At 35.0% G+C, this 16816-nt stretch overlaps 1 protein-coding gene across 1 annotated transcript; it reads left to right on the forward strand.

Moving 5' to 3' along the window:
• Window positions 1-1057: 1057 nt before the first annotated feature.
• On the forward strand, window positions 1058-15789 carry gtf3c5 (general transcription factor IIIC, polypeptide 5). Its single transcript, XM_030149669.1, has 11 exons — window positions 1058-1376; window positions 3849-4047; window positions 4958-5162; window positions 5417-5603; window positions 6762-6866; window positions 7046-7160; window positions 7247-7327; window positions 11156-11244; window positions 12187-12269; window positions 13246-13388; window positions 15541-15789. The coding sequence occupies exons 1-11, from the start codon at window positions 1182-1184 to the stop codon at window positions 15711-15713; spliced, it is 1575 nt and encodes a 524-aa protein (XP_030005529.1). The 5' UTR covers window positions 1058-1181; the 3' UTR covers window positions 15714-15789.
• The last annotated feature ends 1027 nt before the right edge of the window (window positions 15790-16816 follow it).

Below are 16816 nucleotides of genomic sequence, written 5' to 3' on the forward strand. Positions count from 1 at the left end.
CAGAGTAAACACAGAGTCGTGTTAATAATTTCTTACATGATACGTTTATGTAACAGTAGCTTAAGTCAGTAAACATACAAGTGTTTTCTCTGAGGCTTCTCTCTTGTCTGAGGGGATGAGTGTGTTTACAATCTGTGGGAGGGACACAAGACAAATCCTCATCACTGAGGTCCCATTCAGTTCTGTTGGTCCCTGAACTGAGCTTTAAGGAGGATTCACTCACTCCTGGTGTTTAACCTTTAATAACAAGTTACTGTACCTGTTGCACTGTCCAAACAGGTGTATGTAGGCAGTGAACGAACTTTTGTATGTTGTTTGGTATTATGTCTCCCTCATGTGGCTTAGGCCTGCACAACAGTTTAAAAATGGCTGCTTTATTCAGTTTAAATGGTAAGTGAAAAACAAAATTATATATTGAGGGGTTTCAGAACAAATATCACCGATATACATAGAAATACATAGAGATATACATAGAAATATAACACATTAATCTCTGAGGTTACTGTAAAGGTTTGGACAGAAAGTGTTTCTCCACTTTGCGACATAGAACATTTAATTTTGAGATGTTTTATGTTTATGGTCTGCTGTTGGTAATGTTTCATCATCAGTGCCTTTTTGTACTTTAATGTTAACAATTACATATTTTTTGAAGCACTTTGCAAATTTCTTAGGTGCTATGGACTACTAAATAATCTTTACATATGCATATGCTCACAGTTAATTGGATTTAAGTGTCTTCTTTTGTCAAGAAATGAAATGTCCTAGGTACTTTTTTCTGTGTTATAAGTACTAATGTTTGCAATGTTAAGAATGAAAATAAATAAATAAATGAATAGCCTACAAACACACATTATCTTAAAAATGTGACATTTGTTCCTGACGAATTTGTTGTTGTTTCTCTTCCCTCATATTTGTTCCGTTACTATTCTAGCTTTTGTTGTACTTTTCTTATTACAAATATTTATTATCTATGTGTGATAAACAACGTTTTGAGATGTAGGCGGAACCATGTGTCCGGTTCCCTGTTTCTTTCCGGACTTATTTTGAACGCGGGAAATTATGGCACCGTGGATTTCTGCGTGAACTGAACTAATTTCTGAGCGATTTGACAAACCCTCGGGTTTTGGACGCATTTAACGACTTCCTATTAAAATTTTCCGCTTGAATATTACAGATACAACATGGCGCATAAGACCATGAAGCTGAATCTGACTCTGAAGGAGCTGAGTCTGTCCTGTCCGTCCGAGGATGTACCCGGGAACTCGTCCACTTTGGAGCTGCGGGACAAAAAACTGGTGTGCGTGGAGTATCCCGCGGTGGTCACCAGCGTGGACAGGATGATGGAGACACTGGGAGGCGAACAGGCCGTGTCTAAAGTGAGACATTTGACAGAAACCACCGGCCGGAACAGAGTTTTAAAGCTAACGAACGTCTGTCATTGTCAGAGTCACTTAAATGACTCTTAAACTCTATTTAGGGTCAGAACTTAATTCTGAGAGGGTCTTATCTTCTGTAAGAATCTAAGATGAAATGTTTAAAAGTTACTAACGTTAGCATCATTACGCTAGTTTGTGCATCTGACAAGGTGCGTTTGAAAATCTGACCGGTACAGCACCAAATCAGACTTAGATTTAAACCCACATCTGTACATGACGTAAGTTACAGATATTCTAAAGGCATCCTTAATGACACTGTGAGACAGTCAGCACATTGGTTTTAATGTAGTCCTATTTACTTAATGTAACGTCAGACTGAAAGCAGAACCTTACTGTACGTTGCTATAATTAACCCTTTCATGCATGAATTATGAGAGCCTTAATCAAGATTTTTTTTTTCCTGAGTGTTTTTATTCCTCTTTAGGCATTAAAAAAGTAACTGAAATATTTTTATGAACCTATTTTTCATGGAGTTACAAAAATATCCACTCAGCTGGACACCATTCGCTTAATTTTTGAAGCAAAGAAACATGTATTTACTGCCATACTGTGTGAAAACTATGAAATCCTTTTTTTTTTTTTAAATGCTGCTAATTGATGTTTTCTTACATTTTAACATACTATAATACTAGCTATTACTCACTCAGATAATATGCAAAAAAAAAAAAAACTTTTTGTTTTAAAAGAAACTGTTCTTTACAGTCTAATAACAATTAGCAATTGATTTACACTCAAATATGTTACTGCAGATCAGGTTTATTAAGAACAATAATGTAACGTAACTAATGGTATGAATTGCAGTGTATGGGGTGATGCATAAGCGTCCACTGTGTCGGTTGATATGGAACTAAAACAACAAAATCCATTAATATACAAGAGAACAGCTGTAGAATAGCTGTCCACTGTAGTGACCACTATGCATGAAAGGGTTCAAACTGTCAAAATGATGAAATTTATACTCTACTAAAGCATCTGTATTAGCTGGATGTATTTAATTATTAGTGATAAAGATTCAACACCACATTTTTCACTTCACGTACTTAACCTCCTAAGACCCACTGTCCACATTTGTGGACAAGAGTTTCACAATTTTATACAAAAAAAAAAAGAAAAGAAAACTGCCCACCACAAAGGACATTCCATAAAAATTTTAAAAACTGCATCTGAAAAAACTGTTGCATCATGATGTTTCCAATATAGGCACTTATTTAATAGAAAACAAAAAAAGCTTGTACTTTGCTGACATTTCCTGGGTCTTAGGAGGTTAATTTACTGAAGTCAAAGCATGCCCGACCTCATCAAAATCTGACGAGTTTAGGAGGTGTGCAATTGGAGCATACATTTTATTTTCATGCATTAGATGTCAGTAAATCCTAATAATCCAACACAATGACCACATGTGTCTATAAATTAACATTACAATTTTAAAAAGTCATGATCATGTTTATTTTACGGATTTTACAACCCTATGGTTATGATAAAAGTGTTCTAAAAACAATTATTCAGACTTAAACACTTTATTGTCACTGGGACAAATATGGAGAGCTTCTTTTAGTGTTTAAAAGAATAGTTCTGTAGAGCTGATCAGTTACACCTAAATATTATATTGATATGAGATAAAGGAGGAAGTCTTCACAATTTATAAGCTGAAACCATTAAAATGAAAACATCACTGAAATGGAACTGCTGCCCTCTAATATTATTCCTTTTCTCTTTTGTCTGCTTCTTTTTGCTTTTTTTTATCCCTGAAGAAGCTGTAGTTATCAGAATTGAATCTGTACAAAAGATTTAATATTTACAGACACCTGTGAAAGAAGGCACAGGACAAATATGAAAAGTAGCCTATTTGATTTTTTTGAGAAATTAATGAAGAGTGAACAACGGCTTAATTGTTTAAAAATGTAGTGTTTTGTGTTTAATATATATGATTGAGTAAGGGAATATAATTTTAACGAAATTACAGTTGTAGGAGCTGTAATATTTTGATAAAGGTAAACGTGTTACAACATCTAAATGAAACATATTGATGAAACAAATCAGATTCTCCAGATATGAGACATGATGTCTCATGTAGACAGCAGCAAAAATCACATCAATATTTAGATTTTTGTTTTCAGTGTAAATGAAATACAGAAATTATGATTACCAATACAATCATATGGCATAGCTGTTCAACCCTAGATTTAAAAAATGATCATCAAGCCTTACTATTAGTTAATTTTTGTTATTTTGGATTTTTTGTAATCATCACATATGCACACTGTCAGCAGTTACAATAGGTTTAGGTCATGGTTAAATTAAGGTTGTTTTGCATTTACTGTCTGCTTCGTTGTCTGTGTGAAGATTCTTTCAGTTGATTGTATTCTGGTCCTAACCTGTTGTGTCCTGTTTCATCTCCCGTGACTCCTCCAGACCTATGCTCATCCAAACAGGCGCCTGGAGCTGAGATTCCGACCTCAAGACCCTTTTTGTCACTGTCTTTGTGCAAACCGCCTCTCGTCCAGTAACCTCCTCCTCAAAGTGCGACGACGGACGCGAAAAAAGGACCCAAAGGACGCTCAGATACACATGGAAATAGTTGGTGTCATAGGAACGACGTATAAATTTCAAGGTTTGGCTGAACACAAGTGAACAGTTTAAAGCCCGAGAAGACCTGATAATTTTTACAATAATTAGGATATTTCATCCCCTGTTCTTACAGGATTTTACAAATAATTGACAACTTTAAACCCAATAATATTTTAATGACTTTAATGTCAAACAAAACTATTTCTAATAGCTGAAATCAGAATTTTTTTTGTTTCTTATCCAAAAAAAATCAGTGAAGTGATTAATTCATCATCACAGTAGTTTCTGTTTTTCTCTCTTGTACTCTTCCATCTGTAATTTCTATTTTTCAGTCTTTAAATTTGTAATAAATTGTTGGATGAATTTAATGTGTTAAGAAGAAGCTTTATCCTCCTAAGACCCAGGAAATGTCAGCGAAGTACAAGCTTTTTTTTTTTTTTTATTAATTAAGTGCTTATATTGGAAACATCATGATGCAACAGTTTTTTCAGATGCAGTTTTTAAAATTTTTATGGAATGTCCTTTGTGGTGGACAGTTTTCTTTTCTTTTTTTTTTTGTATAAAGTTGTGAAACTCTTGTCCACAAATGTGGACAGAAACCCATAGCTGTGTCTTAGGAGGATATAATAAAGCTGTATAAGAAATGATCTGATGTTTTGAAAATGTCAGTAAAATAAACTTTATCTTCTACCAAGAAATATCTTTCCATACAAGGTAGAATCATTGTTTTTGTGTCAATATACTGTTAGTAATTTAAAAAATTGAGCGTAAAAGAAGAACAGTAATGTAAAAGCAAAAATAATGAAAAGATGTTCAGTTTCATAAATGTTGACTACAGTACATACTGTAAGAGCTAAGCGTCAGTTTCCTCATAACGTTCTTATTTTAAATGATCTGTGTATTGATGAATAGGTGCAGATTGTTTCTTAAGGCGATGTGTTCTTTTTCTGTAGGGATGGCAGACTTCCAGTGCCTTGCTGTACACTCAGAGAACGGGAAAGACACATCTTTGTATGACCAAATCATCCTCAGAAAACCAGAGAGTCGGGACTTTTTCCAGAAGCCTGTGCCTTACTTTCTCCCTCCAGCCATTTTCTCTCGCCTCGACAGCCCTGTGGATTATTATTACCGACCTGACGGCAATCAGAAGGCCATGAGGTATCTGCCCCCTCCTGGTAGTTTTCTGATTTAAACCTTGTTAGAATAGAATAGAACAGAATAGAATGCCTTTATTGTCATTATACATATGTACAACAAAATTATAAGAGACAACTCTGGTGGTGTATAGTGCAAAAGTTTAAAGAGAAGAAAAGAAGTGTAGCTTTATATACAGTATAAAAACTTTGTTGACACAGTCCAGCAGTAGGACTCCTGTGAATATGTTTTAATATTTTTCCTCTTTTGTCTCGTAGCCAGTTACATTCAAGCAGCAGCAGCACTAGTATTGGTTTGAACCGTGCCCGGCGATTTAACAACGCCATTTTTGTCAGCTTCACTGATCCCACTGTTCCCAGCGAGCCTCTGGAGGCAGCCAAGGCCAACTGGGAACGGGCCTGTGTGAAGGACAGTGACAAACAGAGGGAGGAAGACATGAGGAAGGTCTGTATGATCACATGTGGTGTCACAATTATGTTGTGAGTTTGTAAGAAAAGTATTTTCTTATGCACATTAAGAAATTTATGTCCACTTGTGTAATGTCACTCGTGACATTGAAATTCAACACCACAGTTCACAACATATTTTATAAGTTTTACCTTTGAGAAACATAAAAAAAACTTGTATAACTTATGAAATATAGATTACACTGGTCTACAATTTTGTTTTGTAAATGATCTACTTCAGAGATTAAATGTACTAAATCTTGCATACTTTAATAAGACAAATTGAAAAATAAATGATGAAAGTGCTGGTTAGCTGATGTTTTCAATGTATATGGTAAAGTGTTATTACACTTATATATCAGTTTATGTACATTTATACATATTCCTACACAGATTACAATATTCTGAATGGAATTCTAGATGACTCGTGTAATATTTGCTCAGTAAGCTTTAATTCTCTGGCCTGAACAACCTTGACACATTGATCCCAGGTAATGATGATGTTACTTCCATGTGTCCATGCTCCTTCTCTGACCACCTTATTTCTTGTACTCTTAAGCCTGTTTGTAGGATTCTCCTCCTCCAAGTGTCCTCATGGAGAGAGTTTTTGCTTCTGTTTTCATATAAGACCATCTCTTTGTTTAAATTTCTGCTACTGTGCATCCCTATGCTGTCATGGATTCATAGCATTATAAATAATTTTCATTGCTGGGTTTTGATTTTTATGTAAAAGCTGGAAAATCACATGTTTATTTTGCCAAGCTCATCTTTTTTACTGCCATCTCTTCAGTTCTTGGTCATTTGCCAGAATATTTGCCCATGGAACAACACCCGCCCTTATATAGTGGAAAGTGACATCTGTGATGACAAACAATCGGCTGATTTTGGATCAACTGTGATTCCTCACTCAGCAGATATCTGCTTAACAGCATATGATACATCTAGAGTGAAAAAATGAAAGATAAGAGAAAGTTGCAGCATCGTTATTCATTCCGTACAATGACATGTTAACCAGCGGTCACCTCTGCATTCAGGCCGCTGTCCAGTGTTTTTTTATGTCTTTAAAATGATCCACTTTTTTTCCATTAGAGAAAAGTTGGAACATGTGACACATTTTATCAAAAATCTTATCTCTAACCAGACTTTTTTGTTCTAGATGTTTGAGAGCCGGCCCATCTGGTCACGGAACGCTGTCAAGGCCAACATTGACATCCACCCTGATAAACTGAAGCTGCTGCTCCCTGTATTCGCCTACTACATGGTGAGACTGGGTCTGTCTCTAAAAAACCCTTAAAATAAGGAAAAATAAGTGCATTTTATGTGCATCAGTGGGACTTTACTGCAGAGAATGAAAATAATGCTAATCTGAATGCTCTAAAATGAGGAGAATGTTGTGTTTTTTGGCCCAACTGTGAATCAGTATTCTTTCTTTTTTTGTAGGTGACAGGGCCATGGAGGAGTCTGTGGGTGAGGCTGGGTTATGACCCCCGAAAGACTGCTGAAGCAAAAACATACCAGCTACTGGACTTCAGGATCCGGTGCAGCACCAAGCATGGTCAGACAGGACAGGTGAACCTCATAAAATGTCACTTAATCAGTTTAAATTTTATGAATTATTTTTTTCTTTTTTCACTTTTTTAGGGTATTCATTCGGTGACGTGCCAGTGAAAGCCAAGAGGAGTGCCCTGAACTACAGTCTGTCCATTACAGTCAACAAAGCAGGTGAACTTTTTGACCAGATCTGGGTTCATTTGTTCATTACATATTACCCCATAATCAAGAGACCCACAAGCATAAAATTAATGAACTTCTTTGCCAAATCAGATTAAGATTAACCCTCTAAAACCTAAACAGCTGCTGATGACCAAAAGCATCAAACCCTAACTTCTGAACCACAAATCCTATTAATACATCTAATTAATTCAGGTAAAAAGTTTCTCAGCTTTTCATCATCCTCACATCATCATCAGTGACCAATTTGGACCTTCAGAGGCTCAGTAGTGAATGACAGTGGTTGTAGACACTTGTTTTTATGTTCAACTAATACAATATTTTGTGGAAGAAGCCACATTTGGTTCAGTTTTCTCTGTTTTGATGTGTGTAACCCTAAAATTTACTTTGAGCTTTTAAGAATATCGACATGATCAGTAAATTAAACATAGTAAAAATACCTGATTTTCACTAAAAATGCAAAACGTAGAAGATAATAATATAATAAATGGAGATAAATAACTTGTAACAGCTTAAATATGAAGACAAATTTATTGAAAGTCTTTTTCTTTAAGAGTTAAATTAAAATAATCATGATGTGTTTGTCTGAGGCATAGAAGCGCTCTGAAAGTGAAGTCACAATATTATGATCACCCCCTGGTGTCAGATTACAGTATAACTCATAAACTTCATGCTGTCCATGTCAGTCAATGGGACATGTGTTCAGCTAACAGAGAACATCCAATAAATGTTTCCCAAAGGTGATTTCTGTTGTTCAGGCTGAAAGGTCTCTCTCCTGTGGCTTAATTATCTTCAGGTTTTAAAATGTCTTTTGCATACTGTTTGTAAAATCAAAGTCAGTTCAATAGTCTGGTCAGTTTGTGTTTTATTTTCTTTTGTATGTGATGTAATTGAAATTTAGGGAACCAATATAAATGACAGACTAAAAGTTTAACCACACAAAAAGAAGACAAACACCAAACACATTGTTTATGGAAAAAAAGGAAAATATCCAAGCCCAAGATTCCCACATTCCATCTAGTCACAAATCATTTCGACAAATTGGTAATCCCAGTCCAACTCAGAACTCTCTGTAATTTCTTTTTCTTTAAAAATGCAGTGTTTATTCAGTTTAACTTCAAATTTCACTCAGTTTGTCGTGTTTTCAATTCAAGACTAAATATCTACACATTTCAGTGTTCATTTGTCTGATAAGTTTGTCATTTTTTAACTGATAGCATAAAATTGAATTTAATAAGGAATATAATTCTGTCAACATGACCTTCATTGTACTAAGTATTTCTGTCTACATGACAGCACAAAACCAACTCCAAATGTGTCCAAGGTCTCAGACAAACCGTAGTTGTTGTTGTCCAACCTGTGGACACTGTGGATACTGCTGGAAGTAGCAGACGCAGAGGCTTTAATCCAGGGGTGTTAAACTCATTTTAGTTCAGGGGCCACATTCAGCTAAATTTGATCTGCAGTGGGCCGGACCAGAAAAAATAATAACATAATAACCTATAAATAGTGACTACTCCAAATTTTTGTCTTTGTTTTAGTGTAAAAACCCCATTCAATTATGAAAATACTTACTTTTATAAACTATAAAAAAAAAAAACCCCTGAAAAAACTGAAATTTAAATTAAAAAAAAAAAAAAACGTAAGAAAATTTAGTGCAATTTTAACAATATTTTTCGTCAACTTATCATTTCTACATGTGCATTATGGATCAGATCTACAAAGACACTAAACACTGAGGAACAGGCAGAAAAATAGTTAAAATTGTGCTTAATTTTCTTTAGACATTTCAGGTTGTTCATATTTATTCAGGTTATTCACATTTTATTGTTACAGGATAGTTTGTAAATGTAAATATTTTCATGATTTAATGTTATTTTTTGCACTAAAACAAAGGAAAAAAATTAAGTTGTTAATTCTAGATTTTTTTTGGCTTAATTGAAGATTTTTTTACTTAATTGAAGATTTTTTTTTTTTGGCTTTATTCAAGATTTTTTTTTACTTAATTGATGATTTTTTTGGCTTAATTCAAGATTTTTTTTTATTTTTTAACTTAATTGAAGATTTGTTTTTGGCTTAATTCAAGATTTTTTGCTAAATTTGAGATTTTTTTTGGCTTAATTGAAGAATTTTTTTTTTACTTAATTGAAGATTTTTTTTGGCTTAATTGAAGATTTTTTTTTTTTACTTAATTGAAGATTTTTTTTTACTTAATTAAAGATGTTTTTTGGCTTAATTCAAGATTTTTTTCTTACTTAATTGAAGATTTTTTTTGGCTTAATTCAAGATTTTTTTTGGCTTAATTCAAGATTTTTTTTTTTACTTAATTGAAGATTTTTTTTTGGCTTAATTCAAGATTTTTTCCTTAATTCAAGCCAAAATTTTTTTTTTGCTTAATTCAATTCAAGACTGTGGAATTTTGGTACTTGGCAAAAACACCCCAGGGGCCGAACTGGACCCTTTGGCGGGCCGCATTTGGCCCCTGGGCCGCATGTTTAACACCCCTGCTTTAATCTGTTATGAAGGTGAAGCAGCAACAAGTTCAATTTTAACTTATTAAAAGTGTTGGTTTAGGAAGTGATGTGGATTTGTCCATAATGTAGGTCCAGTCCATCTCCCAAAGGTATTGGCGCTGACCTCGATCTACTGCAGGTCACTGATTTATACACCAGCATTTGATGTTTCAGGTGCAGAGTCATTATAAAAACACATAACAGACATGAGCAAATTGGAGTGTGACGTTTTCCAATCTACACATTTTATCTGAAAATAGAGATGCACATAAACCCGGAGATGTAACCATCCATATTTTGCAAAGAGGCCTTAAAATTCTCAGTTTTTATGACCTAAAATGGAGTTTATGTGGAGAAAAGCCTCAAATATAGAATAAAATTGCTGTATTAATGAGGACGGTGCATTGATTTGGTGAAATAAAAACAAGATCAAAAGAAAGGACTAATATTGTCCTGCGCCTCGTCTACAAGATAAGGCTGGAAAGACATTTGCCAACACATTTTTAATAGCTTTTAACTAGTCATGTAAAATAGATGATATATTGATATTGTGATAGTTCAACAATATTGAAGTCATCAAAGCTGCAGGAGCTAAAATCAGGGGAAAAAATACGCCAGAATCTGGAAATACACACCCTCTTTCAGCAGCTCTCTAATCTAGAAAAGGAAAAGCATCCCCCCTCCCCCGGATCACCACCAAAATTTAATCATTTTTTCCTTGTGCCAGTATCAACATTTCCTGAAATTTTCATCCAGATCCATCCATAACTTTTTGAATTATCTTGCACACGGATAGACAGACAGACAGACAAACCAATGCCGGCAAAAACATAACCTCCTTGGCGGAGGTAATAATATGCATATGGATGATCTGATGTGGTTTCATGATGTTAAGGAAAAGAGAAGACATTTTTTTCAACCTGTGTGTGGTGCAACAGAGTCTGAAAATGAACAGCATTAAGATACAGCGTACAGTCATGTATTTGACCCTCGTACCTGTCTGTGTCACAGGGTGGATTTTCTACACCCTCAGTAAGAGTAGAAGTTTTGTTTGCTCTAAGAAAAGTAATCATGGAATTTTTTGCCAGTGATGCCACAAACTGTCAAGCGGTGTAGCTTTAAATATTGCTGGGGGTGAATAGAGAAAAATAGGAGAATTAGCACATTAAATATACCATCAATTATTTACTGACGTTACATTTATTGCTGTATAAATTCTTAGTTCACACCACCCCGAGGATGTAAAAATAACACTGACTTTAATCGACTGTTGTTGCCAAGATCAACTTAAACCTTTTCTTTTCAGGTCCACAGCCAGCCAGTTTGATGGATCTTCCAGCTCAGGAGGGTCCGAGCACCAGCCAGGAGTCAACCTCTACAAGATACCAGCTGAAGGTCAGAGAAGGTCCACAATCCACATCATGTAGATCAGGGGCGTCAAATTCATTTTAGTTCAGAGGCCAAATACAGCCCAGTATGATCAGAAGTGGGCTGATCCAGTAAAATAATAACAGTGAAAACAGTAAAATTACATTATGAAAGTGTTTATGTCTACAAAGTTTCCTTAAAAAATTAAATAACATGAACAACCTGAAATGTCTTAAGAAAAATTTTTGCAATTTTAACAATAATATACTGTATGTCAGTTTATTGTTTACCATGTGTATCACATCCTACAGATCACAGTGGATCTACACACACACACGAGACATTTAGTAACAGACAGAATATTGTTGAAATGGTAGTGAACGTGGAATCTTCTGCTTTTCCTTGGCTCACCAGTGAAACCCATGTAGTTTGACAAATGACTGTGGGTGTTGCTTGTTTTTATGTTCAGTAAATGATATATTTTCCTTAAAATGTCAATTTTTCTTCTGTTTTGAAATAGTAACATTTGAATTTACACTGAACATCTACATGATCAATAAATGAAATAAGGGAAAATACCGTATTTTTGATGTAAAATGTAGAGGATAATATTAAATAAATGACGAGGTACTTAAGAAAATGTAGATAAAAAATTAATAAGAAAGTCACTACATCTGTAGTACTGGGTTGTTAAAGGTTAAACTAAAGTCAATGTTAAAAGAATAAATAAAAAACTTACTCATCACAATTGATACTTAATGTCTAGATGAAATGCCTTAAAAGTACTTGAAGATGCAGAAACGGTGTATAGTGTCAAATAAATGAGAGGGTGATATGGCTGAGAGAGGATAATAGTCATTGTTATGTTTAGGAGAAGTACTCACACCTTAATAAAACAGAAGGTGAGATCATTGAGCTTCAGAATAATGAAAAGTTTCCATTACCCCTCCCCCCATTCTACCTCCACAGGAGTCGTCGTACATCTTCAGAGAGGGGATGCTGCCTCCACACAGACAGATGTTCTACCAGCTCTGTGATCTGCACGTGGACAGGTACGTCATGTGACCTGTACGCTGTGAATTCACTACTTCCATCATAATATTCCTTTAATATATGTTAAATAAATAAACCAAAATGAGCCTCTCCAAGTCCTGGACAGAAACAAACCATAGGCAACTGTTAACAGAAAGTCCTAAACACTGAAACACAGTTTAATCACGTACTTATGCAGCTTGTAAAATAATTACTAAGCTTTTATTTATTTGTTTTGATCCCCATTAGCTGCTTCCTGGGGCCTTTTATGGTGGAATTCAAAGCATTATAAAAAAAATAACGTCATCTGTTTTGTCTCATTTTTTATCTTTACTGGTATTAAAAATAAGCAGATTGTGTTTTATTGCTGTTTAAACTTTGCTATTTTTTTTAATCTACAGATTATCAATCTTAACAGTTAGGGCTGTTTAGATACTTTATATGACTTTCGGCATATTGTGAAATGCATGAACATAGTATTTTTATTCACTTACATCAAGGGAATATTACTTAACACCAAGATGTTGAATCACTAAAGTTAAAGACAGTGATCCTGTTTACATGACTATAGAAATCTGATAAGCGGGAGTAATCCGATAATTGTAATAATCAGATCTGACATGTTAATGTGCACTTCAGAAATGCAATAATGGAAAAACCCTGGTTTAGACGCTCCAGTTCATTATCAGACTTTTATCAGAGTATGTAAATTGCAACAGTAGACTCACACTTCCTATTATCGTCTTCTGCTCATGTTTGACTCTGTCACTTCCATATTCTATGGTTTAAATTGTTTTTACATAAACAGTTTTAAAAGAATGAAATAAATCAGATTATCAGGTATACTGTATATGCATAAAGACATCAGACTATTAGGGAGAAATCCAGGTGTGTTAATCTGATAATGATTGAAGTATTATTGTGCATGTAAACGGGCTCAGTGTTCCAGGATATTGATGATTCCTCATATTCTTATTGATCTGTTTGTACGTTCAGTATCCAAAAGGTGATCGATGAGAATAAAGGTAAGGAGCAGATGTGTGATGAGCGAGACGGCTGGTGTTCTATCGGCACCAAGGACAAACTGAGAGACATCATCTCCTCTATGATCATGAAGATCGTCCGAGCCCAGAAACCATGTAAGACCCACATAGTGACCTGAAGTAACCAAGTCACATTCTTTACTATGTCGCCTTTTGCTTCTAAATCACAGGGAAATACAGCACTTTTTACTCCACGCTGCACTAATTTTACCCATTCACTTTACATCAACATTTCACATGTTAAATATAATTACAGTTTATGTCAAATCTGAAGGTTGGTCATTTTCAGATACACACTCATCAAGATTCATCGTTCATTATGTAATTAAGTATTTGAATTTTACACATTAAATTTTTCTCAGCTGTAGAAGCAAAACCACTGTATTGTTTCCTTTCAGGGATTCAGGTTTGCAGAGGTTATTAGCATCAGTCTGTACTGAATTTGAACTGAAAATCAAGTGAAGGTAAACCTGTATGAGAAAATTCAATGTGTTATTAGGTCAGCGGGGCAGAAACTAGGCTATATTTATTGTTTTATTTTATTTATTAATTTATATTATCAGGGACAAAGCATTAATCAACAATACTGTTCAAGTGCCAGTGTTTTCAGCTGTTGTCCCTTTGCCAGATATTGACCAAGTCACTAAAACAACAAAACAAAATCCAAAATTTGCACATAGAAAGTGGACAAAACAGTCAGACCTTATTGGAATAAGCAGTGTGAATAATAAGACACAGCATCTTTACTGTCCCATTAATATTCCACTGTTATCCAGGCGTCATGTAAACAGCATTACTTGTTTGGATATTCTTATCGAGGCTTTTCCCAGTAGGAGCATTTTCTGACTAAAATATGTTGGATATGTTGATATAATTCCTGTTTTCAAGATTGTTTGCACATGTATACAGCACATTGCAATATGCATCTAATTTAAGCCTTTTAATGCGAGTGCTGACAAATGGCTCCTGTTTCCAGTCAGCTGGGGTAAAGACAAAGCTCAAATTTCAGCAATGAGAAACACACTTACTGTTAAACATATGAAAAAGGAGATCAACTTGTTTTTGGATATGAGCAAATAGCAAAAAACTGACATTTTCCAGAATGAAAATAAGACAACAGTGGAATATCTGCCACCTGTGGGGAAAAAAGGGGTTTTCACTGTGGAAATATCAGAGAATACTCATTTTTGTAGAAGCTTATTAGGAATATTGCCTGTTAGGATCAAGGAAAAAATCAATATTTTGTATATGTTAATAAAGTCAGTGTAACCAAGTACTATGCAGACAAAGCTGAAATGAGTCAGGCGAAGCGGGACAGTGCAAACAACTGGAAAATAACAGCAATGAGCCATTAAAATAGGTCATTGATAACTAGTATCGTACAGACTACATGACCAAAATGTCCAATGTCTGTGTACTATGATATGAGACTTACCCCTCAGAGCAAGAAGTAATAATGTGTTTTTTTCCAAATACATATAGGCTAATTCTCCTGTCAGTGCCCCTAACCACGGTGCTGATGATCTGGAGTTGCCTTCATTTGTAGCTCACTGCTCCTAATGTGTGCTATGTGCTGATGCTAATGCTAATGCTAGGTACTGTGTGTGTGTATTAGGATGGGTAAAATGCAGAGACCAAATTTACCTAATAAATAAAGCAAGTAAACTTAACTTTTAACATCCCAGTGGAATAAGTGTGCTGCTCCGAGTCTCCTGATTCTAAGTTACTCATAGGAGGGGGTTCAAAAAGTTAGTGGAAAAAGAATATAGCTTTGACGTAGCTATGTTTTAATCACATGGCCCTCAGTTTTACACAGATGGACTTAAAGGCTGGTATTAATGCTTGCAGAAGTGTATTGACCTAGATGGAGGATATGTGGAAAAATAAACATCATAACTTTAACCGCTTTTTTCCAACTGTCCTTTTTCCAAACTTTTTGAAACCCCCTGAACATAATTTAATTTCTTAAAGGGTAAAACTTAAAAAGTTCTAAAAAGTAAAACGGGTTACTTAATCATCAGATTTTGAAACTGTACATTCGGCTATGAAAGCTGGTGATGAGGACACTGTCTATTCCAAACTAAATCACAGGTGCACCATTGTTGTTAATGCTGCAGCAGATTTCCCCTTAAATGAAACTTAATGAACAAAACTAGACAGAAAGTCCTCCACATCTAAGATTCATACAGTGGACGAACAGAGGAGACTGATTCTGTCATCTTGGTTTGGTGTCGTTTGTATCCTTCAGCATTACCAGAACAGCAGAAGAAACGCAGACGCCGCAGTCTGAGAGCAAGCATCCCGAATAGAGAGGAAGACGAGGAAGAGGATGAGGATGACGAGAACGAGGAAGACGATGAGTTTCAGCCATCAGAAGGAAGTGAAAATGAGATGGAAACAGAGATGCTGGACTATATGTGACCACACATCTCCACTGAGTTTTGTTAAAAATGTAATGCGTGACTTTTCTAAAATAAAAGTAAACCTTTGCACAAGACCTTCATTCATTTCATCTCTGCTATTTTACACCAAACTGAAATCTGTATCTGATATAATTTCTAGGAAATTTTTGGTTCAATTGAGAAAAATAAATATGAAATTCTCAAAATTATCACAGTATAAGTAATAACAAATGTAGAAATCATAACAGATTTCTGGTGTGATATGAGATGTATATAAAAAAAAGCCTCATCTTGTTAGAAAAGAGGTTTTAAAACAGGAAATAGTTTCTCCTACATGTTGTAGATGATATAAAATAATTCTGCATGTGATTTTTAGGCAGATGGATCACAGTGTGTTACAATAATTATATTGTTTATTATTTCACACAGTTGACAACTACAGCAAAAATATGAAATAGTTTAAATATATCTGGGCGGTTTCCTCCCACCATCGAAAGACATGCACTGATAGGTTAATTGGTTAATCTAAATTGCCCATAGGTGTGAATGTGAGAGGGATTGTTTATCTCTATATGTCAGCCCTGCAATGAACTGGTGACATGTCCAGGGTGTACCCTGCCTTCACCTATAAGTAGCTGGGATAGGCTCCAGGCAACCCCCGTGACCCTAGTGAGGATAAAGTGGGTTCAGAAAATGAATGAATGAATGAATATCTGGGCCATTTGTCCACAGTGGCTTTCTTTCATTTAGATTCAGATTCAGAATACTTTATTAATCCCAGAAGAAATAGTTGTAACAGTTGCTCCATGCAAGTATAAAAAAAGTAGCAGGAAAGAAATGATCAATATTACAAAAAAAAATCTAGCTCTCTCTCTCTCTCTCTCTCTCTCTCTCTCTCTCTCTATATATATATATATATATATATATATATATATATATATATATATATCAGAGGCGATTTCTCATACACTGCAAGGGAAGCTCAGCTTCCCCTAAAACAGTGGTGTCCAAACTTTTTTTAAAGAGGGCCAGATCTGATAATGTGGAGATTGCCAGGGGCCAGTGGTCCCTTCGGACGTTTTTTAAACAGTAAAAATTACATATAAATGTGCTGTTCTACAA

This window comes from Sphaeramia orbicularis, chromosome 12 (assembly GCF_902148855.1).
Source record: "Sphaeramia orbicularis chromosome 12, fSphaOr1.1, whole genome shotgun sequence".
Taxonomy (NCBI): Eukaryota; Metazoa; Chordata; class Actinopteri; order Kurtiformes; family Apogonidae; genus Sphaeramia; species Sphaeramia orbicularis.